The 26986-nt window shown below is 38.1% G+C and overlaps 1 protein-coding gene across 8 annotated transcripts in view; it reads left to right on the top strand.

Annotated features, from left to right (window-relative positions):
• Positions 1-26986, top strand: part of ARHGAP12 (Rho GTPase activating protein 12) — a 73043-nt gene that overhangs the window by 11237 nt on the left and 34820 nt on the right. For 6 of the 8 annotated variants that reach the window (XR_013956300.1, XM_080611589.1, XM_080611587.1 and 3 more), the window contains exons 3-4: positions 21972-22235; positions 25717-25857. Coding sequence is in view for 7 of the 8 variants with exons in the window: in XM_080611589.1 (XP_080467715.1) it covers positions 21972-22235; positions 25717-25857 (405 nt within the window). In the remaining variant the exon portion in view is untranslated. The remainder of the gene's footprint in view (positions 1-21971; positions 22236-25716; positions 25858-26986) is intronic. The other 2 variants (XM_080611592.1, XM_080611591.1) reach the window with 1 other exon arrangement.

The following is a 26986-nucleotide window of genomic DNA, read 5'->3' as shown; positions in this document are numbered from 1 at the left end:
ATGAAAGCAAAATCTATGTGTATCTAGCACCCAAACAGCTGATATTTCTCTGACATGCCTCACCAGGTATGTTTGATTTAAAAACCCGAGAGAAATGGGTTTTGCCCTTATGTGGGGGTTTGTTCCAATACTAAAGGACAATAATTTTTGGAGAAAACAATCTCTCAAGATAATGAGAATTGGTGATATTCAAAAGACTTTTGTGATGGTGAGTAATTGGGCAATGTAGTGTTATATTACATTTATCAATTTTTAATTTATCTTAATATGGCTTCTGAGCTAGTTCTTGGGATAGACAGTAACTTTTTAGTTGATTGTTTTATGAAAGTGCTAGGTTAATGCAGAAAAGCAATCAAGAATAGAGAACATTAGTAGGAAATGAAGCAAAACAAAAATGCAGAACTCCAAGCCCATTGTATGTCTGTATTTTTAAGTAGCATGCAGTTGCTGGCCTCTCATCTTGAAAAGGAGGTAATAGTGCTCAAAGTAGCATAGAAGAGATGAAAAGTATGAGCAGAGACATGGAATAGTTCCTGTGTGAAGGCTTTGCACAAACCTTACATGCTAGTGGGTGCACATTTAGTACTGCATGCAGAAGACTCCTGATTTTTATGTTATTGTTGTAATTATTGGTGATGAAATGGCTGAGAGATTGTTGAGAAGTAAAGCAACCTTAATTCCTCCCCTAGTTTTTGTCTGCTTCTCCTGCCTTTTCTTTTGTAAAGTCTTTTGACAGAGACTTAGAGCTTGTGTACAGTGATGCTCTGAAGACTGGCATAGGTGTTTGGAGTATATATTTCTGTTAGTTCTACTTCTCTGTCTGCTAGAAGTTTTGTAAATGAAAACTGAAAGTTGAGCTGTCTGAATGAATTGAGCTTATTGCCTATGTGAGGTTTTAATGTTGGCTTCACGTTCTATTTGTAATCAAATTCATCATTAGAACTTACTGGCTCCTATCTTAAATCTCAAATTATATATTAAGTTCTGAATTTAATTGACATAGTGTTAATTGTTTCCTTTTTTAATGCATTGCTTGGGGCTTCTGGATGATCTTTGGTTCATCCAGTTGAATTAAGTAACTTCCCTGTGTTCTGTTTTGATGCAGTGCAGAAGAGCAGAGTTCTATGTCTGTTTTCTGGCTCTGTGTTGCATACGCACTTGCCATCTTTCTTATGCCTTTGTGGATTATCATTCAGTTGAATCACTTTGCTCTAGTTGCCTCCTGGCTTGACAAATTTATTGTCAGTACAGCACTGAGATGGAGTGGTGCTGTCTTAAGTGGTATTGGGATGAAGTATGTCAATAGCCAGTATATACTCCTTTATCGCAACTTGAGTAGTCATAAATAGTCTAGTGCAAAGTCTGCAAATCTGATGGATTGAAGGACACACTTGCCTATTTAGTGCTATTGATGTGATGAGACTTCTGCAACAGATTTGCTAATGTAAAGAAATATTGTAATATTATGTGTGATAAAAACAAAAATGCTGTTAACAGACTTTCTGGTCTCTCAGCTGGTTGTTAACCACTCTAGTAGTGTTGCATACACATTTACTTTCTGGACAGTTTAGCAGATTGCTAGGATATTGTTTAGAAACAATGCGTGCTACAACAGAAGCTTTGTATCACATTGCACATAATAATTGTTTGTTGTTCAAGTATTTAGAAGAAATTTTACCCTGTGGTACAGTGTTGTAACACTAAATATAAGGTTCTTGAGCGACTTTGGTTTGACTGCTTTTCCTGTTGAAATTGGATAAAGGTGCTTTCCTGCCCTGCTTTTGGTCTGTCAACATGCTTGACATTATGCATATCATAAAATGGTTTGGGTTTGAAAGGGATCTTAAAGATCAGCTAGTGGGTTTATTGTGTGGGTGGTGTGGGTTTTTTTTTTTGTGTGTGTGTGTGTGTGTGTTTAATTTGTTTTTGGTGTTAAATCCTCCAAACAAGTCCCTTTATCCTGACTGTGACTTTGTCCTTATTCTCCCTCCCAGGTGCTGCATTCTAACTTTTAATAGTATCTTCATGCTACCCCAAGGCCCTGAATTTTCCATACCATGATGTGTGTTACTCCTTAGTGCGCATGACCAGAAGCTATGCCAGAGGACTTCATTGCTTCCTCACAGGCATGGTTTCACAGCTCAGCTCTTTGGCTGCCTGGGTTTAGGCTGGGAGCTGGAACCAGAGCTCTTAGAGAAGACGCAGTGTGGCCCTCCTAGTCCTTCAGATCCTTCACTCATTGCTCTTTCACTCGCTGAGCTCAGCTTCTTGCTTGTGCTAGTGCCTGTGGGAGATCCTAATCTGCTGTCCACAGCAGCCTTCACAGTAGCAAGCTACAGCCTTCAGCTTTGCTTGCTTTCCTTCCTCTTGCTTTTGCCAGCGTGAAGGGTTATGTTCTTCATGTGACTGCCTGAGAAGAGAGGACATTTAGGGTGGGGGAAGTAAAATTTTAAGAGATTTTTGCTTGTTCTTCCATGCTGCTCTCAGAAGGAGAGACCTCTCTCAGTTCCTTCTTTTTCCAAGTTTGAGATGACTTGGTCGTAGAGCAAGTTGTGGGTTGTGATGCACCAAGGTGCAAATTTTCCTTTAAGCTTGTTTACTTTTTGTTAATAGTATGTGTAAAAACTATTCATCCTTTTTTGCCTTTTCCTACTCCAAAGTTGCTATAGTAACCATTGGTTGAGCAAAACTTGGGTACGTGCTTGTGCTCAATTATATTTATTTATTTATATCCCCTTCCCCTGTATGTAAAACCTTAACCCGGCTTTTGTCTTAAGTCATCTGAAAAACCCCGAACTTGTTTAATATCTATTTTTATTGAAGTAAAGTGATAGTTACAAACTTACTTTATTTTAACATCTGTTTTAATGTTAAAACACATTAAGCGACAGAAGTGGACCTATCAACTATTTCTGCAATTCAGTATCCAGAGTTATTCTTAAAAATGAAAGCAATTCTTGCTAGTGTAAGGAAAATAAATGGGAAGAAAGAGTGCAGAAATGCATGGCTGAGTGTTTCATGCTTTCTACCCTGAAACTGAGTGCCAACAAACTGTCTCCAAGTAGAGAGAAACAAGCTAGAAATACAGAGGACAAATACATCTATTTTTAGTTGGGGGGGGGGGAGGGAGAGGAAAGATGCAACCTGTTTGAGATTCCTCTGAAAATTTTATTGCTTTGCTTAGTTCTGCTGTAAGCAGTGTATGTAGCCTATTGCTGAGTATTTCTGGGGTTTTGAGGTTGTCGTTAACAGTACAATTGTATACTTTTAGCATTTAAAAAAAATCATTTAAGAAATTTTTTTTTTTTTTTCCTCTAAGATCACTTTTACATTAGTCATGGGGGGTTGGGTCTATTTCCAAAAACATTCATCCTAGTATTTGGTACGCTTCTGCAAAATGGAATCACGATGTTAAAACTGGAGTGATTGCAGCCTATTGTAGCTCAGATAAAAGTTGAGAATTAAAAAAGACCTTAGAAGCACCATGGCATAATTACTTACAGGTTTTTTTTGGTGTGGTCTTGAAGAGCTACTAAAGGCAATATTCCTACTTTGCTCAAATGTTGAAATAACTCTTGTATAAATATGCAAACTACTAATGTTTACTGTTCATCTTATTATGCTTTTTAAACCAGAATTTAAAACCAAAGTCTTGAATTAAACTGCTGTGTGTATATCTTGTCTGGCATGAGATTTGGATTTCTCCTTTATCCTTCATTACCAGGAAAAAAAAAAGATGATACATAATGTAATAGTAGATGTTCTTTGTCTTAAGTCATTAAAATACATGAGTTTGAGGGGGTCCAAGCAGCCCTAACAAAACTTCAAAGTTTTGATGGTGTGCTGGAGCATATGTATCGTGAGAGGCAGTGTCTTCTGAATTTAGAAGTACTTGTGACATTTTGTCTTAATTCTTCATGTCTCTCTCTCCCTCCAGTATAAATGATGGATGTTAATATATGTGGGACTTTTATGGTTTATTTGGAAACTTTAACACACAAACTAAACAGCTGAGTAGATAAGTATAGTGTAGGTGACAATACATAGGCAGCCTCTGGACCTATTAAGGGCCCAACTTATAATGGGAATTTGATCTTAGAATACTTTTCCAGTGGAGCTGTGAACTTCATTTCCCTAAGTGTCAGAAGTTTTTTTCCTAGTAAGAGGGGTTTACAAGCACAAAACACATCAAAAATATTGAAAAAACAAATATATTCAGTTTAACTCCACGCATTTTTTTTTCGCTCTTTCGCTTTTTGCTCTAAGGTTTGTTTGCTCCAGTTGAGCTTGTGAATATCCCATTCCAACATACTGGGAGACAGCAAGGATGTCAAAGAAATGCAGTATTGTAAAATAGCAAAGGCTCCTTTCAAAATGAAATTGCAGTCTCTGCTCAAAGTTGTTGTAGGGTGAGTTTGTCTTGCACCTCATACAAAATCTTGCTGTCTGTCATGGAGCCCACTAATTACATTCAGTGTTACACAGTAAACGTGAGAAAATACTGGATCTGAATGCAGATTTAGTAAAGGATAATCCACTACGGGGACTCGTGGTTTTTAAAGATAGGAAAGTCTAATCTGTTCACTGCTCTGTTTGAAACTTGCCAGGTTAATATGAGTTTTGTTGTTAAAATAACGAAAATTTAGATAATCTATTTTAACGGTGAGTTAAATAAGAGCTTAACATATAATTTTATTTTAACTATTTAAAAGATTACTTGTTAGTTGAAATCATGTTTATGTATGTGAAAATGGCTTTGGTGGTGCTTGATGCTTACATGGAGAAAGAAGCATACAGAAGCAATCTATCAAAACGTACCAAACAGCTTCTTGTTCCGAATACTTTTCAAGCTGCAGGATCTTTCCATATTAATTTCTTACACTAAGCATCTCCATAAAGGCATACTTTAGGACAAGTGCCTTTTTTTTTTTGTTGTTGTTGATATTTGTAACTTCTTCCAGCTGCTAGATCCATTTTGTTATGATATGCCAACATGGCCAAAAGCTTTGTGCTGCCTTTTGCAAAAGCTGGTCTAAAATGTCAGTTTCTGCTCAAAACAGATGACTCTGTATGTTAAAATGCAAAGTATGTGCATGTGGTTTTAGCAGAGTTTATCAGTTTAATATCTTCTTGTAACTCTTATCCTGTATTCCTTCTGAGCGAATGATGGCTGTGAGGCTTATTGTACCTTGAGGCTTTGTTGCAGGTTTTATGATTGTTGTACTTTCAGTGCCAGATTGCTTGCCCATCCTCTAAGCCCCTATTTCAGTGGCAATCCAAAAAGCACAGCTCTTAATACTTCCAGTAAGTGTTACTTAGAAGATGTAGTTAATCACCCTACATACTCAGTTGCTGCTCTTGTGAAGACAAAAGCCTTTTGAGTAATGTTATTAAAGCCTGTTCAGGTATTCAGATTTTTCAGTTTTTCCAGTAAGTATTTTTAATACAGCTGTTGTACTAGATGTGACTGAACAGCAAAGTCTTAGCTCATTCTGCTTGATGACTGTTATTTATTGACAGTAGTGTTGCAGAAAGCTGTCTGGGCAGTGGGCTGGTCAGCTTCCAGCAGTGTAACTTTACAGACCATGTGAGGCCTGGAGCTCCTACAATGCCTGCACCTTTTAATAGAAGCTCAATGGAAATGTCTCTAGAAAACAGCATAGAAACTGATGGCAAAGTATTCTTGTATACATTAGTTTTAAATACACTTGTTTTTCTGCTTGCTTTATTCATGGCAAATTATTGTGGGCCCCCCCCCAATAGGTTTTAACTGTCACTAGTTTGTGATAGTCTGCTTTAGCTAAAAAGTCAAACAAATGCAACAGACATCTAAAGGTGCATGATTTATTGATGACCCTAGGAGAAAAATAGTATGCCTTTTCCCCTGGTATATGTCTGTCTTTGAGGCTCCCAGAAAGTTCAGCTTCTATTCAACCTGTTCTCTGCAGTTGAGCAGCTGCTTTCTGTCAGGTTTCAAGAACAGCTTTATGTGCTGAGCCTTGCTATATATTTCAGCATAGAGACTTTTAATGCCTACGTGTCCTTAAAAGCATTTTTTAATTTTCCTCCTCCCCAGTAGCTTGTCCGATAGTGCTGCAATACTTTGTTATACTTGTAGTCTGAATGAGAATATTCTCTAAAGGCTGGTGGCTCCAGCTGATCCGATGAGTGCTGAGCACAGAATTGTAATTCAGCTGCATGGGGGAGGGCCGTAGCGAGCTCAGGGCACTGCTTACTGCATGTTGCTTAATCAGCCTGAAGCTATTAGCAAATTCTTGCCAGCTCAGCTATAACCTACTGCTAATAGGTTTGCTTTACTGCATAGGATAGTCAAAAAAGCCTGGAATGTTTTAGTAATTTTGAAGTAACATAACGTTTCTCTTAATGAAGTATGACAGCATTTTCAAAACTCCCTCACACTGTATAGTAGGTACTATAAATGCATTTGTGTGTACTAAGTGCTGGTACTTACCTGTGTATTTTCCTAATGAAAGTTTTCTTATGTGAAAACTTTTGTTATAATTTTAAATTCAAATGTGTTACATAAAAGAGATTTCTGGCAACAAAAGTACCTGTATAATTAATCCATTCTAATGCACTCTCACTTTTGTCAGTTTTATATCTGTCAGATGATTTTGTAAAACTTCAGTCAAAAAAGAAAAAAACCCAAACCACTTCTGTGATTTTTTTTTTTTATTATTATTATTTTTTTATTTTTTAAATTACCCCTCAACCCCAGTATTTTAGAATGTGTTTTGTAATCTGAGGTACACAGTGCACGGGGGTTAATGTGGCCTCTCTCATTCAGACCATCAGCAGCAAGTTCCAGAGAGGGCTAGTGGCAGATACCTGAATCTGTCTTTTTCTTCTTCCTCTTCGCCTTTTGCTTTAGAGGCAGGATTAATGTAATTTTTTTAGTGGCAGTTTAATAACTTCTTCATTTCACTGATAAATCAGGATGGATATCTGATATCTAGGGATTACAGCAATTTTAGTTTTTGGTTGTCAGCAGTGAAAAATGCTGTTGCACAGCAGAAAGCCCATTCAAGTATGTAAGTTTATTTTACTACTTTTAATAATCTGCGAATGTCTTACAGTCATGGGAGAAGTGGGAAGGGTTGCTGTGTTTCCCGGCTTACCACCTTGGTACTAGGCAGACAGCATGGGCAGTCTGTGCCGGCACACATGTAGAGAAGAACGCAGCTTCCTGTGTTTATTGCAAGGTCTGGTTCATTTCCAGCCACATTCACTCGTTTTTCTCTTACATCTAAGAGTCTTATCTCACTCCTGGAGCCTGACTTCAAGAGTGTTTTTTACAGTCTTAATCCAGCAGCACTGCTCGTAGTAAGAATGGCTCTAGTTTGAATGTAGTACCATATGTGGGAGGACCAGATGCCATCTTTATGTTAAGTGCATCTTTAGCAGGCCCTGTCTGGAATTGTGACAGCAGGCTTTTGGAGATGGAGGCTGTACCTGAAATGCCAAAATACTTGATCTCCCCCCTTATTTGTGGCAAGCTGTACCTTTTTGTTTTAACTTCTCATATAAGAGGTCTTTCATCCTAGGAAAGCTGTGTTTGGGAAGGACCTGCAAGCAAACAGGGGGATTTCTGTTAAACATGTAATTACGATTTGTTGTTGATGCTTGTCTGAAGGAATGAAATCGTTGCAGAAAGCTGGAATAAGATAGCTTGTGTATGTGGGCGCTGTTACTTACACAGTTTGCTTCTACAGCAAACACAGCATTTTACGTTGAACAGATCTTTCCAAGCCTTTAATTGCGAATTTTCAACTTAGGATGTGACATGTTCAGTAGCAGGAAAAGTTGATTTCCTTTTCTTCATTAGTTATCAAAAGACTTGGCTGCAGGAGTCAGGGATAATTGTGGTGACTTCATAGTCTGATATATACCAAAGCTGGTAGAAAAAGTATGGTGAAACAGAGGAAATGTGCCTGTGTACCATGTTAACTGTCAGTCCAATCTATAATGATCAATCTAATCTATAAATGTTTTCACCTCAATATAAGCTCCCTAAAACTGGTGTTTAAAAGTAATATCCTGAGCTGTGTTATGGGGATCTTGACTGATATGCTGTACTGTTCAACTTTCATTCGTTTCAGTTTTTCTTCCACTGTACAGTTAGAAGTACTGAAGTGGGTCTGCTTCCTATTAAGTAGATTGGAAGAGTCAGAAAATAAGATATGTATTTTGATTTGGTTACTGAAAAGCTGATGAGATGCTAAGTCTCAAAATACCTAATTTCATATTTAAAATCAGGTAGTTTTTCTATGGAGGGGGCCTTTAACCTCTTGATTCTCGTGATGCTTGACCACTGATCCATATGGCTGCCTATCCAACAGTAGTCATACAAGCCTGGCAGGGGAGATACTTTCAGTGGGGTTTTAATTTATTTTTTTTCCTTTGTCATATAGTTGAATCCTTTGTCTTCAGTTGAATATTAAGGTTTGATTCGGTTTTATTTATTTATTTTACTTGAATTGCTCAGTAGTTCATGTAGGGCATAAGGGACAATTAGAACCTGTTCTGACACTTCTTTTGTTGCACATACCAGTGAACGCAGTACAATCATTTTTTGTGTGACACCTGTAGCTGTTAACATTTAAGGAAGATTGTTGGAGGAGGGAAGATGCTCAAATTTAGTTTTGGCTCTTGAGGGTGGGTGGCTGTGCCAAGCTTCTGGGGGTAGGCTTAGTCTGTTGCTGAGGACCAGATTATCATTTGAATATCCTAGCATACACTTAAAAGTTAGTTTCTAGACCATGTGGCACTGCTATAGTTCCTTCATCAATTCTTTTATTGAAGATACGATAGATACATGAGAGGCTGTATGCACTGATGCTATTTTGTGGTTCTCTGTCCATTAAGGTAGCATGCAATCTATAGAACTTCTTTTTATCGTAATGGCCCCATTGAGATTATATTTCAACTGCAACAGTTGCAACTAACTGCTTTCAAACAGATGAATATTGAAGCTTAGATTACACTACAGTTACTCAGAAGCTTAGTGCTGAGCAAAAGCCCCTATGCCCAGTTCACTTAGTTTACAAGACCTCTACTTTGTATTACAAAATGCAGCTTGTTTCGTCATTTGCTTATTTGCAACTTCTCAGGCAAGAGAAGTGACTTGAAGTTTCCTGTCAGTGCTGCAGCTGTGAAAGCAAACCAGGGGAAATGGCCACAGGTCTCAGTAAAACTGCCCTTCATTAAGTGTGTGGAGTTTGCCGTCTAAATAGTAGCATTTTGGGGTTTTTTCCTTCAAGTTATAGCTGGGAATTGACTTGCCCACTCCATTTCTGAGGGCTGTGAAGTGATAATTCACTGTCAAGGAAGACTTTCCAGTCATCGGGCTCATTTCAGGATATTGTTTCGAATGACTTAAATTCTGTGCTGGAAAGCTGCTTGGTATAGAGATGATTTCATTGCCTTTGTGGTTATCTCTAAACACAGAAGTGGGTTTATCATTATTGAACTTATATAGATTTTTCAGAGCAGGTATTAATCCCACAAAGTACAGCACTGTGTGTGTTTTTCCTGTCTGGTTTGATTTGCATCTTACTAAAATTTTGGGCTAACCGTGTTAAGTGAATGGGACAGGAGCCACTATGGGATTGATGTGACTGTGAGTGAATGGGTGCATGTCCTTATTTTTCTGAAATTCGAGGCGCTTGATTCTCCAGAACTCATCTCACATATCTGTGGGAATGTCTGAAATCAGAAGCATGTCTAGAGCTGGTGGAAACTTCTTTATCCATGTCTGAAGAAAATTGTCCTCAGCTGCCTTTTCTTCCCTGAGTGATGGGGTGGTGGCGTTTCTCTCTTTCATTACTGGTGTATTTCTGAATGTTTTATAACTCTTCTGGGCTGTAACTTATTTTGGGTATTGATATACCCTGAAGGTTTGCAGAGGAGAGGAAAAAATAGCATCTTTTCTTGCTTAAATTGATTAAGATATTCCCATCATGCCTGACCTAGGTTTTTCAATTAAAAATTAGTATTAGTAATTTTAATTTTGCAAGAAGTGACTATGACTGTAAGCACTCTGAACAATGTATTGTTCTTCTTCTTAAAGAAAAATAAAATGAAAATTGACAGACATAGCAGTCCAGCATAGTTAAGGCTATATACTAGTTCTTTGCTTCACCACACTTCATTCCATCTCATTTGCTGACAGCTGTGGTAAGAGTATCTCTTTAATGTCCAATTCTATGAGGTAGCTTATTAGATGGCAGTGTGATAGGCATTTTGTTGTGCTTGTCCACCCAAACTGGTGGAAGACCTTCAGCATTGCCAGACTGGGTGAATGCCTCACTGGTCAGTGAGCAACTCACACCATAGTATGTGCAAGTACCTTGGTTTACCTGTTGCCTGAGATAGTCATAACAAGTAAAGCTTATCATCAGGTTTTGTCTTACAGCCACATGCACTGTCAGTATGATACCCTTTTTCCTGTGGTTGGAAGGGCTTGGGTGGCTGCAAGAAAAAGACTTTATGCTGCATGTATAAAGTATTGTGTATGATATTTTCTGTTAAAATAGTTTTTTCTCAAAATACTAACAAAACCACTTTCTTCAGAGATGGTTTTGTTTGTTTGTTTGTTTGTTTGTTTTTCCACTGCAGGTGGAGGACTTAAGCTAGTGAGCAGATCTGTAGTTCTCTCTTAATTCTTATTATTCATACTACTACTGTGTTCTGTACTCTGAGGTGACCGGAAGAACTGTCCTTAATCTGCTTAAAAATCTTTGTTGTTCTTTGTCTGAGCTACTTTGGGTCCTTATTTCTTCCCTTGATGGTGGCATGAGGCCTCTTCTACTTTGGGTATGTTCTTTAATGCTTGGATCCCTGTGGTACTATATTAATTTTTCATATAGGCTCTTGATTTTTGTTAGGAACAGGGACTTCAGTTGAACATTCCAGGTGTTTGTTCATATTTGTACAATAAAACAACTTCTAACTGCACATTTTTAATAGTTTGCTCTCTTTGTTTCTAACTTCAGATGTGAATGTGCTGCCTTTCATGATGAGTGTTACAAATGTGTGCAGCTATATAAAACCTTGTGAGAGTAATAAAACCAGAGAGGAATCCCAATGTGGCTCTTTCTCACTGCACAGGGACAGAATCAAGAATACCAAAAGTGCCATTGAAAGTTCTTGACTAAACTGCACTTAAGCCTGCTAGGGAAGTTCCCTATTTTCTCGAGTCTGTTTTAGATTTTCCAACCTAACCACTCTGTGATTCTATGTTTGAAGATAATTCCTTTCTCCCAGCCACCTACGGGGTTTAATGAAGCAGCTAAACCTCCTTAAGAGCTAACAGGTCTTGAGGTCCTCCTCTCCTGTCTCCTAAGTCAGACACTTTGAAGGCATTTCTGGCTGACTTTACAGCTACCTGCAAACACCTAAAGGGTCTAAATATGGTGTGGGTTTTTTTTGTTGTTGTTGTTGTTTGTTTGTTTGTTTTGTTTTCTGTTTTAAAGTCTCAATGGGGTTAATTTACTGCCATTCTAGGTTTTTTTCATAAGCTGCTACAGGGTCACATCAGCACCAGAGGCGAGGGGGGCGGGGGGAAATGGGGTTGCTCCCCTTAGTAGTGGGTGGCCAGCAGACCAGCTTAGCTACATCTTAAAACTGTATCAGTAGTCTTTTATTTTCTGAAATTAATTTGTAGTGGTTCTTGTTTTCTAAACATGGAGTGTTGGCCAAGTCCTTTGAACTATGTGCTTTATTAATTTGGTGATATGAACAGAGTTAGCAAAAGCATTTGCTGGACTTCTCGTGTAAGCAGAAGTGTCAGTGTGGCTTCTGCCTTTCTGCACAAAGGAAATTCTTTCCTTGTGTGCATGGGGAGTTAGGGTAACTAACTCATTTAACATGACAGATTACTTTTGGCTTTCCTTTCTGCTAAGATGAGCAAATCAGTTTTTCCAAAAGGAAAAAGAGCAAAAAAGATAGATTTTTATTCTGACATGTTAAAAAGGATAGCTGTTGAAAAATATTCCTGAAATTTTGAAATATGGAAACAATCAGACTTAAGAACATCCCAACATTTGTGTTTCCCTACCTTAGTTCTGTTTTTGTGTTAGAGTATGAATAAATTACTTGGACAGATTTATTCATAATTTTTCTAGACTTTGGGTATATAATTTGATTTTTTTATTTGTAGAGGTATAGAGCCAGCATGACACTATGTAAAATGTGGTTCTTCAAATCGTGTATTTTGAATTGTGTGGCCAGTCAGGATCCCTAGATGGGATCAACCTTTTCAGATGTTGCTTTCCGTTTATAAACTGGGCAGTATTGAGACTTGTTTCTCAGGTTTTTAATATAACGTTTGTGGAAGGTTATGTCAATAGCTACACTGGCTGTTTTCTGGAGGGGTTGCCTGTTTATTCCCAAGTGGGACATTCTAATCAAGGGAACTGCCTGCTAGAGATCTGGGGCACATGAGTAGCGCAGTAATAAACACTGGGAAAGCTCTGAGAAGCAGATGTGGGGGGTAGCAGCTGCCTGGGTGGGTGTTCAGGAAAGGATAGAGCCTAGCAGTTGCACAGCAGTATATATGCTTACTAATAAATTGATAAGGCAAGCCAACAGCAATTATGCTAATATCTGATTTCATACTATGCTGTGGTTTCTTCCTAGGCCACTTAGCTGTGTTATTCATGAAAGTTTGCCACCTTTATTTATTCCCATATTATATTTCCAGTATACCGGTGTGATGATACTTTAGCATTGTGCATACTGTTAGAATGCTGGTAATGCTCTGCAGCTGTATGTGTTATTAAAATCTTTTAAGTGTTGCAGTTCATAAGCTCAAGAAGATATTTTGGAGTTATTCTGTTACCTAACAAAGAAATACTAGCATAACAAATGCTTACAGAATTTGCTGCCACAAGCAACATTTAGTGAAGCAGGGTTTCACACAAGTGAAATCTGCTTTTACAGCAGACTAAAAGGACAACAGCTGTAAATGGTGTGGGAGTTATGCATTTTCTTGTCAAGTGTTGCGTTCTGTCAGAAAGGCTGTTTAATTCCAGAGTTGATGACTGCTATGTTTTAGAACTTGCTCTTGCAAATTGTTCTTTTCTCTATTTACCCCCCCCCCCCTTAATATTTGTAAAGTGAGCCACTAATATGCACATATACAGGTTTTAAATTCTTAATGGCTCTGGATTTTTCCTTCTCTTTCAAAGACTAGGATATTACAATTTTTGCTCTACTGAGTATAATTTTTTGCTAACTTGCACGGTAGTAATTAGATTACATTCTGTTTGATCAAATGGTACTCAAGTTTTTTAGGTTTTTTTAGGCTTTTGAGCTTGCCTGGTAATACAAATTCAGTAACTTTTGAGTAACTTGGAAATCTTATCAGAGGTGATGTTTACTTTCCCATCTGCACTTTCCGTGGTTGCCCAGATTTGCACTGCTTTGTGTAAGCACTGGGCCCTCACCAGGTATGCTTAAATGCTATAGGATCTGTATTTTAGAAAAAGTAAAGTGTAGGAAAAATTGTATTCAGTTTGAAGTGACTTATGCTGATGGAAACTTCTTCTTGACCCTTAAGTTATTAGGAGTTCAAGTAGCACCGTTCTACCTCCCACTTACGTTTCATAGGAGCTAGCCTTTTAGATGTGCTGTGGTACTGTAATGGTGAGAGCACAGAAGATGCTAACAATCTGTCTTAAAAACTTTGTCCTTTATGAGGCAAATGAGATGTCTAGCTATACGTTAAAATAGTGAACGGCTCATTAAGTGAGGGCTCTCCAGCCCTTCCGTATTGGTTATTCTGCTGCAACACTTCCGAAAAGGACTTGTACTTTTGTGATACTGCCCTTCTTAAAAGCAGTAATTGTTGGCATATTACAGGACAGTTTTCTACTGGGGAAAGCAACCTAGGTTTTTCTGATGTTTTCTTAGTGTACTTTTTTATAGAAAGTAGTCACTGAGAGACATCACAAATTATTCCCAACAGCTTTGTTCTTCACAAATCTGCATTTGAACATGCACTGTGCGTTCCACAAAGGTCAAGAAGTGACAGCAGTTAAACTAAAATACAGAATAAACTTGGAGTTTTGACTAGTATTGTTGAAACATCCTTTGTTACAGAATCAGCTTCATGCCGCTTCCATGAAGGTGGAGAAAAAAATATAAATGTGTAAATCTACTACTGCGTGACATGTGCAGGTTGTTCAATATGTCGGCTTAATTTCTGTATGTTGAACATATCAGTAGTTTTCGTGGTGGACAGGTTTAAAAAGGAGTGAAGGACATTTACTGGCTGACTTTTCAATATTATTAAATTCAGACACTTTTACCTAATTGAAGTAAGCTTGCTGTGTGAGCATTTATGAAGTAAAGTGTTTCATATGGTATTTAGATTTTCTACTATAGGAAAAGCAGCTTTGTCTATATCCTTGAACAAAAGCTTTTTTATGGAAGGGAAAAGCTAGATTGTGCAAGTGGCAAAGTACAAGTATGGTAAACACTGTCATCTTTGTGCATGTTTTACAAAGGATCCTATTGTAAGATCTTATTTCCACTTTTTAAAATATTTGACGTTACTCGTGCAATCCTTCAATCGATCATATACTTTCTTTTCTTGCTATAAACTGCTTAAGTTCATATGTGATAATTTTGCTCACTGAGATGGTCATGAGCACTGCCGAAGTGTGAATGGGAAATCTGTAGACTGTACAGGGAAAAAAGGCTTTCTATCAGTTTTCTTTGATCGGTCGCTTACGATGGCTGATCTCTGCTCCTCAGAGACCCAGCCAGCTATTTCCCTGTGTAGCAGGCAAAGGCTTACCAGAGAGCCGTGCTGCCACAGCCACTTTCCACTTCTGTTCATAAGAGCTTGTGAATGTGATCAGAGAAGCCACCTCTTGGTTTTCCATGCTGTAGGATTTTTGCACTGTCATTTAGTAAATCATTGTCTTGATGAGTATGAAAGTAATTAAAGTCACTTCCTGTGGGCTGCCAAGAATAGGCAATGTGTTTAGTTTGAGGCTTTTTGCTACACATCTAGAATTCTTGTCTTTTTTTTTTTTTTTTTTTTTTTTAATTGATAGGGTTTACAATATCACCAGATAAACATTTATATTTTTGGTAACTCTGGGAATTTTATTTTTTGCCTGTGTTACAGGAGAGCTGAAGCAGAAGGGAACTTAAATGGCTGAAATAACACAAGCGCATTCTGGCAGAACACGATGTTCTGTGTACTAAGACTCTTTGTTTCATAAAACAAAGTATTAATAGATGTATTTATATTAAAAAGAATTATATGTAAATGTTTCCAGAAATAGAAGTAATAGCTCAGCCTGTAAATCAGTCTAAGTAAAAAGCAAAATTGACTAAAGTTAGAACTAGCAAACTAGATGAGATGCCTAATTTTACTGTTTTCGATGTAACGAAGTTACTAGCTAGCCATTTAAAAGAAGTTGTTTTAAATGTGTCTGCTTAATTTTTAAATGTGGCATTTAAAATACTTAACTGGTGAACAGCTTATGAAGCCATATTTGAATGATTTGTACAGGATGTTTTTAATTCTGCATTGCTTTGCAACGCCATTTATTTTTAGTTCTCACTTTGCAATGGTAAAACAACTGAATGTGAGAACTTTGGTGCAGTTAAATAATATTTATGGCTTGTCTGACATTTATAATCAAATATTAACAGGTATATAATATTCACTGTCATTTTTTTATGTACTCCTTAGACTTAGTGAATTACCCAGTTAAGGTTGGAAAAGGTTAGTGCATAAAAAATTGTTTGGGTTCCCATTTCAATTTGGCTTGTTAAATTAGTTGCTGTCTTCACCTCTGAGGTAGCAGAGGACTTGCTGAAAAATCCATCTCATGGATTTTTGGGTCTTACGGAATATTTTAAATGTGCCTGAATATGTTAGAAAGAAAGTAGAGTTCAGAACATGTTTGTAAAATCATAAGCCAGCAGCAGGAAGAGGAAGGAGGGGATGAGCTAATTCTTGAGTTGAAGCTGTCACTTTGTGAAAATGAAACTGTAGATTTTTTGAGGTTTCTTTTAGATCATGCCTGTTGAATAAAGCTGGTATTGAAGTCCCAGGCCTTCCTAAAAGGACAGTGGCAATTCCTTGGCAAGAAGCTTGGTTGTTGAGGGAGCTGGGATGCTTCATTCCGCCTTGGGGTGCTGTGGGATGTGCCTGTTTGCCTTTCTTAGGTTTGCTGCTGCAAAGAGCTAGTATTCCCTTGTTTTCCTTCAGTGTAATTCTGCTCCTTCGCATGAATGTGGACAATCTGTTTCTTGTACATAAGAGTATTAAAATGAGATTTGTGTTGTTGTTTTTTTGTTTTGGTTTTTTCTTTTTCTTTCCCCATTTTTAGCAGCTAGTTTCAGCAATCCAAATGCTGCTACTGTAATGAAGCTTTTAATTTCAAATTCATTAACGCTAAGAAAAGCTGCAAACAGAGGCGCAACAACTAAAGCAATTTCTTTATAAAGGAGGGATAATGATGTGTGGTAGGTCATGTTTTGCAGTCTAACACTGCAGCTACTTAAACAGAATTTTTTGTCTTGAATTTAAGTGCTGTAAAAGGAAATAAGTAGTTGCCAGTTTAAAGGAAGCTTTGTTTTCTGTCTTTTAATTGCTGGCATCCTCAATGCAGTATGTTCTCATTGCATGAAAATAAACCAAAAGCATTTTTAGGTGGTGGATAGGAAAGAGATCTGTTGTCTTTGTTTCTCCCAGAACAAAATGTTCAATGTGCTGAACCTTTTTAAAGTTTGCTTTGGTTTCGAATGCTTAAACAAATTCTGCCATCTGAAAAAAGCCATTTGTGTAAGGTAACAGTGAAATTTAAGGTATTCTCTGAGAAGTTGATGTGCATTTTGGTGATGAAAAGTGCCTTGTGAAGTATACTGTTTGCTTTTCATTGCACTGAGCTCAAGTGTTAAGAGGCCTGATAGAGTATTTGCGGCCTTTGTTGAAAATGTTGACTGTTCATTCATGAATGATTAACAGGCTGTTTTATTTAAAGGCACGTATCTGCTTCCTCCTGTGCCAGTGTAAAAACTAGCTTCTGGAAAAGCTGTGTGTACAGTCCCTGTTTGAAGAATGTTGTGTGTTCATCCAGAAAACTTTGCCCTGCCCGCAGGAAACTCTTCCTGGTCGATTTGCAAGGATTTAGAGCCAGCAAACTTTTCTGTGAGACTGAACTTAAATATGGCAGTTTTCTAAAGTGTCAATACAGAGCATTATTGAGCTCAGAAAGAGGTCCTTATGTTAATAAAGTTGTCATAATGCTTAATGCCTGTACAATTTTCATTCAAGTTGCAGCACCATAGAAGTATTTCTTTCTAGTTTATCACTTTTTTAGTAAGATCCTTTGCTGTTCTTAGCAGGAGAAAGCAACATGAAAAAGTCTGAAAAGCATATCAAAAAACAAATGAATGTTGAAATGTTTTGAGTATAAGGCATTTTGTGTGCGCATGCATGGGCATGTTGAAGGATGTGTTCTTGTGATTCTGATAGTAAGAAGACAGTCTCTTTTAGTAGATTTATTTCCATGTTTATGAGCATTCAGAGCTTGTTAGTGCAAAAACAAAACTCAGGGAATGAAGTTCTAGATGGAAATCCTTATGTGCATATAAGCTGTTTAGTGATTAGCATGTATTTAAGTTTCCCTTAACTGCATATGTCTGGTTTTGGGAAAACATGGAAGTAGTCAGAAGCTACTTTGATATAGATAGTGCTTTAAATACTCGGATTTATACCTTGGTAGTGAGTAATGGGTTTGGTAAATGAAAGGCATGTAGTTAAATGCTTTTTGGCTTGAAACTATTAAATGTTTTTGCAGAACAAAGTCTTGAACTTAAAACAGTCATTTGAAATGAAACGGCAAGGCATTGCAGGGCCTGGGAGCTCTACAGGGACATCTGGTGCGATCTGCCTTTGCAGGGGTCTCCTTCTCAGGTTGGGGGGGAGACTGTTGACCTTCCTGCCAACACTGATGTGAAAAATACACCAAAGTTAATTTCAGGAAACTCTGAGCTTTCTAAAAGCTGGTTTCCTCATCTGTAAATGAGAAATTCTTCAAAATTAGCCTTGATAAGGTTGGGTGCTTTTGAACTGAACATTATTATAGACACAATAACATAACTTAGTTGCGTGGCTTGAGGTATGAGGAAGTATTACTGTGTGCTCTATGGTTATTTAAAACAGCTCCTGATAAGAAAGTTGTATCCCTCAAAGACGTACTTATGAGCTAAGCTGGGTGTTGTAGATAGATTAATGGCTTTGCATTTTTTTTATGCTTTGCTGAAAGCAGTAACCTACAGGTGCCTTTCGGACATATTGTAATGCTCCCTGAAAAGTCTGTCAGAAGGGAGAGCGACAGGGATTGGGTAGCTAGAGGCTTGGTTGGCAGGACTGTTAGCTGTCTTCTTTGCTGTTGATGAAAATTCTGGCTTTCCCTTGAAAACCAGAAATCAGTATATTGAGTTTGGAAGTAAAAAGCATTCAGAAGAAAACCCCTCATTACATATTATTGTTTAAAACTTAATTAGTATGAGTTACATGGCAGTATCTTGGCTGTGGGCTTCCAGTATTGGCTTAGTACATACATGTCCTGCAGTTTTATCCGAAGTTGTTCTGGTTATAATGCTGAAAGCGTTGAAAAACTCAGTGTGAAACCTCTGAGCCATATTCCTATGTGTTTAAGGTTTAAGAAAATGTTCAAAAAACTGTATTGAGTATTCTTTTTCATAGGCTTCCTATTTGGAAAACACTTTTATTAATACACAGATTTTAATAATGGCACCTCATTGTCTTAAAAAAGGAATTGGGAGATGTAGGCCAGATAGCAAAGCATTCTTACTGTCTTGTGGAGAAGAGCAGCTTTAGGGAGGAGTGTTGTGCAAACCACCAGCTTCCTGCCGCAGCAGTCAGGCTCTTAATGGAGCTGCTTTTGACACTTCCGGGAAATAGAGGAAGAACTTGAGACTTTGTATGTTCCCCAGTGCAGGTGTATGTTGTAGATTCAAATGACAAGCCCAGTGGTTTGATGGTAGGATGATTTGTGTGGGAAATGCAGTTCTGCAGGCTGATGAGACAAAGGGGAGTGGCTTTAAACTGAAAGAGGGTAGATTTAGATTAGATATTAAGAAGAAAACCTTTACTGTGAGGGTGGTGAGGCACTGGAAAGGGCTGCCCTGAGAAGCTGTGGCTGCCCCATCCCTGGCAGTGTTCAAGGCCAGGTTGGATGGGGCTTTGAGCAACTTGGTCTAGTGGGAGGTGTCCCTGCCTATGGCAGGGGGTTGGAACTGGATGGTCTTTAAGGTCCCTTATAACTCCAACCTTTTTATGATTCTGTGATCAGGCACGCAAGGCAGAAACTGTGATCCTGAATGGGGAGAACTCGAAGTTACTCTCCTTGCATCCTGGGAAATTGATATTCCTCCTCAAAGACAATGAAGTCATGTTTTGTTCATAGCAGAATTCTCTCAAGGGCAGCCATCCTACCCTCATCAAAGAAACAAGGAGGGGTGAGGGGGAGAAGACTTGGGTAGTAGAAAAATAGTCTTTTACTGCTCATCAAGTTTTTGTAACATATTTTTATTTCTTTGAATTAGGTAGAGGAGGATACTAATTGGTTTTGGCTCTATGATTTTGTCAGTGCTGAAGCTTTTTTTTCTTCCTTTGTGGTTTGCCTTAAACATACTGTACTTGCTATATCTAGTAAGCTGTGTTTTCTCTTTCAAAGGCACAGAAAACAAGTCTGTGCCTGTTTTAATCTTATTAAGTTCCCCTCTAGCTGTTTCCCCTTTTGGTTGGGGATATTGCCCATATTTGGTTCTAACTCTGGTGCAATCAGTTTATATCTGATTGTGTGGCATGGTATGCTGCCTTGCCTGAGCAAACCCTGGTCTAATTTATGAATAGATGTGGCCTAGATTAGCAGCTTTTGATTTTAATGTTTAAAAGTACATTATAAAAGATCTTTCATGTAATGCAGTATGTTATTTTTTTCCTGTGAAAGATGCAACAAGAGGCACAAGGACTTGCCTGCAGCAAAGCTGCTGAATTAAAACCAAGCAGGGGGAAGGGATGGTATAAATTAGTTCCTTCCTTTAGAGTGCCTAAATAATACGGCCTAAAATAGAGATGGCAGTGCATTACCAGGAAATTATTCAATTTGGTTTAATAACAAGCTACTTTCCCAATCTCTTATATTCTGCATGGTGTGCTTTGTATATGTGTATTATGCTTCAAAAACTGAACATCTGAAAGTGTATTTCTGTCCTAAATATTTTAGTGGCTTATTTGAAAGTACTCATGGTTTCAGTGAGTGCCATGGACTTTTAACTATGCTTTCTGCAGGCCTCTATGTTAGCAAAATATTTATTAATGAGAAATTGTCATTGGTATTTTGTTTTTGTTGTAGTTATTTGTTGTTCTGCTTGGGTGCATGTATATAGATAAAATCAGGTGAATAAGATTGCCCACTTCTGTTAGAGGAGTGGTAATCAGAACACTCGGTGCTATTGCCTAGAATATTTTTAAACAAGCATCTGTTTGGAAAGGCTTACAGGTAGACCATCCAGGTGTTTTCCAGGGTTAGTCCCAACACTGCGCTCATCTTTCCAGCTGAACTGTCTGCTTAGGTCTTGCTGAGAAGATAAAAGTGCTGCTTTACATTCCACGTCTGTACTAGAAGTGAGGGGGGAAGGTTGGAGAACCATAGAATCATAGAATAGTTAGGATTGGAAAGGACCTTAAGATTATCTAGTTCCAATCCCCCTGCTATGGGCAGGGACACCTCACACTAAACCATGTCACCCAAGGCTTTTTCCAACCTGGCCTTGAACACCGGCAGGGATGGAGCATTCACAACCTCCCTGGGCAACCCATTCCAGTGCCTCACCACCCTTACAGTAAAGAATTTCTTCCTTATATCCAATCTAAACTTCCCCTGGTTAACCCATTACCCCTTGTCCTGTCACTACAGTCCCTGATGAAGAGTCCCTCCCCAGCATCCTTGTAGGCCCCCTTCAGATACTGGAAGGCTGCTATGAGGTCTCCACGCAGCCTTCTCTTCTCCAGGCTGAACAGCCCCAACTTTCTCAGCCTGTCTTCATATGGGAGGTGCTCCAGTGCCCTGATCATCCTCATGGCCCTCCTCTGGACTTGTTCCAACAGTTCCATGTCCTTTTTATGTTGAGGACACCAGAACTGCACACAATACTCCAAGTGAGGTCTCATGAGAGCAGAGTAAAGGGGCAGGATCACCTCCTTTGACCTGCTGGTCACGCTCCTTTTGATGCAGCCCAGGATACGGTTGGCTTTCTGGGCTGCGAGCGCACACTGAAGCCGGCTCATGTTAATTTTCTCATCAACCAACACCCCCAAGTCCTTCTCCGCAGGGCTGCTCTGAATCTCTTCTCTGCCCAACCTGTAGCTGTGCCTGGGATTGCTCCGACCCAGGTGTAAGACCTTGCGCTTGGCATGGTTAAACTTCGTAAGGTTGGCATCAGCCCGCCTCACAAGTGTGTTGTCTTTGGCTAAGAAGTGGCATCTCAGAAACGCTATGTTTTGTCTTGAACAAGATCACATTGTTTACGGTTCCTGAGCAATACTTGCATTGTAAAGCTGAAGTTTTTCAACAAGGCAAGCATATAATTATTTTTATGATGATTCCAGTGTATTTCAAGTCCACTGTAAGACATAACAATCAGCTGTCATCTTGAGAGATGCTGAAAAATTGTTTCAGTAATAAATAAATGTCTTGTGATATCTACCTTACAGTTAATAATTTAATGTTTTTCACGCCCCAGCATCTCGTGGCTGTCCTTTGTGCTTTTGTGCCTAACAACAAAAAAGGGAGTTTGTTGGTTTGTTTTACTACTGTAGTATATTCTGGTTTGTAAGGGAGCATTCTAAAATTGTTTGCTCTTTAACAATACATATTTTCTCTCAATAGCCAACTACTCCACCAAGCCAAGGGAGGCCTGATTCACCAGTTTATGCTAATTTACAAGAACTGAAAATATCTCAGTCTGCACTTCCACCACTACCTACAAGTGCTCCGGTCCAAATAAATGGGGAATGGGAAACCCATAAAGATACAACAGGACGCTGTTATTACTACAACAGAGGATCACAGGAGCGAACCTGGAAACCTCCACGGTGGGGCCGAGATGCAAGCATTAATAAAGGGGATACCCAGAGCCATGCAGATCATGAGGTAGTTGTTCTGAGACCACAAGCAGTGAGATTGTAATGCATGTGAATGATGTTTTGCTGTGGAATTTGGTATTGCTGAGTTTTGGGCTGTCAAGGAATGTCTTCATTTGTCTTCTTGGTCATGTGTCTTGGTATGAAGTTGTAAACAGTTTAGCTCTTTAATTGCTTTTGTGTGCAAGAATGCGTACATGAACTGTTTATGAGAGTAATAAGTAAGTAGTAAACAGGTACTGCAGCTTTTCTTTTAAAGGTAAAGGAAAACAAAGGAAAACTAATATATTTTGAAACTTAATAGGACTATAAATGACAGTAGAATAAGACAACCTTTGTAACTTCTCTGACAGAGAATGTGTTCTCTTTCCCACTGTATTTGGCACATTTTGGGGGGGAGGAAGGCAAATGTGACAGTGCTTCTAGAGCAGGATTTATGGGGACACGGTGAAAAAGGCAAGGGGAATTATTTAATTTTTTATCAATATCAGTCAAATAAATGGTAAAACAAAGGCAAGGGATATATAGGTGTTTGCTAGTGCTGGGTTGTTGCTGTGGCAGTTAATTTAAGTATGATATATTTTTCTTAGAGGCAAGTGTTTTTGTAGAGGGGAATTAAGATAGATTTAGAAATCAAGATAGATGTAGAGAACTCCAGAGTTCTGGAGTCAAAACCAGACTTAATAGAGTTTGACAGCACTTTTCTCCCACATAAAAAAGGACATAATTGAAGCTTCTGTCAAATTAAAATAGATTGATTTTTATTTTTGTACTTAGATTTATACATATGTTAATAATATGTTCTATAATGCTTTTAAAACATTTTAAAATATGACTTCAAACTCAAATTCTTTTTAATGAATTATTAAAAAGGTGGAATAATAATGAATATAAAGCAAGTTTAGTTGGATACCTTGTTGTAGCTTTTTATTTGACCATTTGCTTAGGAGATTTGAATTTACTCACTCGTCAGTGATTTCTGCCTTGGATAGCTGTAGACCAAACTGGGAGAAAGGGCAGTTAAAGGAACAATAATTTGTTGTCAAATTGGGTTAACTCTGAGAAAATGCCTTTCTTCGTTCTGTGAATGACACCCTAGAGAACAGAAGACAAGATCATTAAAATTACCAAGCTAGAAGCTCTGCCTAGCCAAGTGTCTAGGTCCAAGGGTAACAAATGCTGGTGGGGGAAGAATATCCACCCCAGCTTTTGGAAATTGGCCATAGAAGCTTTTGACTATATTACGTTCAGGCCGTGGACATGTTCTGTAGATGTATCAATGGGGTTTTTTTTCATTATGCAAACCTTTTGCAAAACCTTTGGGCAAAGCTTTGCCACACCTTGCTTAAGAGAGTTGAAGTGTACCATGAAGTTATTTATGTTAAAAGCAGATTTCGGCTAATATTTGAGGTGCAGCCAGTTGCTAGGGAGAGCCAGGCATTGGTGTGTGTTTTATCTGAACTACAGTGGTTCAGATAAAGCAAAGTTGGGAGATGGATATTACTATTTAAGTACGCTTAAAATTGTGCTCTTGTATTTAAACAGTACTTAGCTTAATCAATTTTCTGACTGAAAAAAACATTTATCAAGAAATCTTCTACATATTTCACTTTTACATACCTTTTCAAATATGAATAGGTGGATTTTCTCTGGAGCCTATTACAGTATTTAGTTTTAAAATTTAATTGAGGAGTGCTCAAAGATTTTTAGATTGCTGGAAGCCCTGTCGTAGGTATCTACCTCTGGAATGGTAGTGGCAGAAACAGGAGAGAAAGGAAAAAGGGACCCTTTTATTGCCTTTGCTGATGCCCTTCATAGCAGCCCTGACATCTGCAAGCATTTGAACAGCCAAATTTTCTTGCCACAGGCTAGTGGCAGCAACAGGTAAACTGGTAAAATGTTTGTGGCTGTTACTTTGGTATCTCTGACGATGGTCTGTTAATTTATCACTGGCTGTCCTTTTGCTGGATAAGACTCCTGGTTTTAGTATGGATAAGGTGATTGCTTTTTCGAGTGGTTACTCTCCTGGTAGTAAGTGTAACTGGCTTTCTGTTGTTATCATTCTTCCTCCTTTTCATGAAGGAATTCTAGTAAATCTTCCTCATCTGCAGATGATCCCTCCAACTTGTACTCCTACATCAATACCATGACTTCGATATTTAAGTACTGTGATTTCTGAATAGCAGGATGTGTTCCATCTGAAATGTTATGCCTTCTACCAGCCAAGGATCCAAGACAGTGTGAAAGCCAATGTGCACAGAATTCCTCAGGAGTCTGTGGCATAGCTATTGTTTTGGGAAATCAATGTAGGGAGATTGATCGATTTTTTTGTTTGTTTGTTTTTTTTTTTTTTTGTTTTGTTTTGTTTTTGTTGGGTTTTATGTGTTTTTTTCTCTTTGGTGCATGGAATGGAAGCTTTGAATAATACTACAATGTTAGCAAGGAGATGAACAAGGTGTACAAGGAAACAAATTGTTTGACATGTCTGTGCTAAAATCTTTTCTTCTTTACACACCAAACTTGTTCCTTATATTATAATTCACTTCTACTTTCAGAAAATAATCTTAAACCTCAGCTAGCTGTGCCTGGTAGAAAGCCTTGCTTTTGCATTGCTTGTTGTGACGTGCATCAGAGCGAGAAGGAGGAGAGCAAGTGGAAATTCATAATATTTCAGGAGGCATTCAGAGAATCATAGAATGGTTTGGGTTGGAAAGGACCTTAAGATCATCTAGTTCCAACCCCCCTGCCATGGGCATGGATGCCTTACACTATACAGTGTTGCTGAAGGTCTTGTCCAACCTGGTCTTCAGCACTGCCAGGGATGGAGCATTTACCACGTCCTTGGGCAACCTGTTTCAGTGCCTCACCACCCTCACAGTAAAGAACTTCTTCCTTGCATCTAATCTGAACTTCCCCCGTATAAGTTTAAGACCATTACCCCTTGTCCTATCACTATAGTCCCTGTTGTACAAAACCTGTTGTATAAATACCGTGAAATGCTGGGCTCTACAAAGGTGCAATTGGATTTTCAAGTTGTCTTTAATGATTGTTGTGCTTCCAGATACTATTTGGGAATGGAAGAAAAGGGTTTAGGTATGAAAGTTATGATGTTGGCAGAAAACCAAGGTAGCATGTATCCCTAGATTTTTGAGGCAATCCAGATTACTAAAGCCAAGTGTCTTTCAGTAATGTAAATTTGTGGGAATAAAATTTAGATCAGAGTTTAAAATTGAGTAGCTGAAATCTGGTATAGTAGAATTAAAATTTATATCAGTATAAACCAGTTGTTCTGAAAATACTTTGAATTGCCTAGCAATTATCAAATATTTCTGTACTTTAAAAATGCATCTCTTCCTCTCTGATGTAAGGTATAAAAATGTGAACTCACTGAATTTATTACTATTCTCTTTCTAGTCAAATAACCTTTGATCTCTCAGATTTTAAACACTTTCATTCTCAAAATTGCCTTGTATGTTTCTGACTACTTGTAGCATCTTTCATCAGAAGAAAACGACCACAGTTCTTGTTACAGCCAGTCAGATAGTCAGTATGGTTCTCCTCCAAAGGGTTGGTCAGAAGAGTTGGATGAACATGGTCAAACCTTATATACCAATGACTATACTAATGAAAAGGTACTTTTTCCTTCTTCTTGTCATGTGTTCTAAATCTTTTCCACTAATTCACTGTTAGAAATCCAGGTTTCTTCTCCAGAAGCGCATACCACAGCAGTATCCTCTTGGTCTTTTAAAAATGCATGAAACTTTAGCAACTGAACTGACTTTTTTTTTAATGTATGTTCTTTACTACTTAGAAGAAGTTTTCTTATTTTCAGCTATGTATTAGATTATATTAAATGAACATATTATGTATATATATGTTTTTTTAATTCCTGCCCTCCCTCATCTTCTTAGTTACACTTCAGGAATGAGGTTCGTATCAATATAATGTTTTTCTTACTGTCTTATGAAAGCTGTTCTTGTCTACATAGGCCTTCCAGTTAGGGTGGTTTCGAGCTGAAAATAATACTGCTTTATCAGTTTCATCCTTTACCAGAGATTTTCAGTACTGCTTTCAGATGCAGGCAGACTTCTTAGTTGAACTACAGCTGTATCAGCAGATATACGTTCTGTTCTAATTATCTAATTGCTGCTGACAACTTCGTGTGATTCTGGGTATGGCATAAAAATCTACTCCGCATAGGATAAATGACTCCTTGTTTATATTTGTAAGCAGTCCGTTTTTTGTAACTGTTCACCGAAGTTGTGTTTAGCTTTGTTTTTAGCTTCAAAAAGTGGTCACTGAAACAGTAGTTTATTGTATTATAGCACCACCTCTTCTGCAGTTGATATATGCAAGTTTGGTTTGAAATCTTTAAAGAATTGAGTTTTATGTCCCTTTGGGAATCTTATCCTGCTTAATCTACTGCCAAACATCTGTAGAGCACTTGCCTATGTTTTAGCAAGCATGCAAACTTTTTTTTTTTTTAAAAAAAATTGCACTGGGATTGATAGAAAATAGTGTTTCCTATCACAGTTTATTGGAAGACAGTCTTGTGAAATCTGCATGACCCAAGAGCCTTGTTGTGAGTGTTTCTATGCATATTTTTGTGTAATCTTCTTGTAGATGTTTGTTCATTACAGTTTTTCCCTTTCTGCATAACTAGTCACAGTCTTCATAGTTTTAACTCTCTTAATTGTGGGAGCTGCATATAGAAGTTAAATAAATAATATCTTCATAATTTATTTAGGAACTGCATCTCAT

Source organism: Psittacula echo (genome assembly GCF_963264785.1).
Source record: "Psittacula echo genome assembly, chromosome: 2".
Taxonomy (NCBI): domain Eukaryota; kingdom Metazoa; phylum Chordata; class Aves; order Psittaciformes; family Psittacidae; genus Psittacula; species Psittacula echo.
This window is presented reverse-complemented; position numbering and strand designations above follow the sequence as displayed.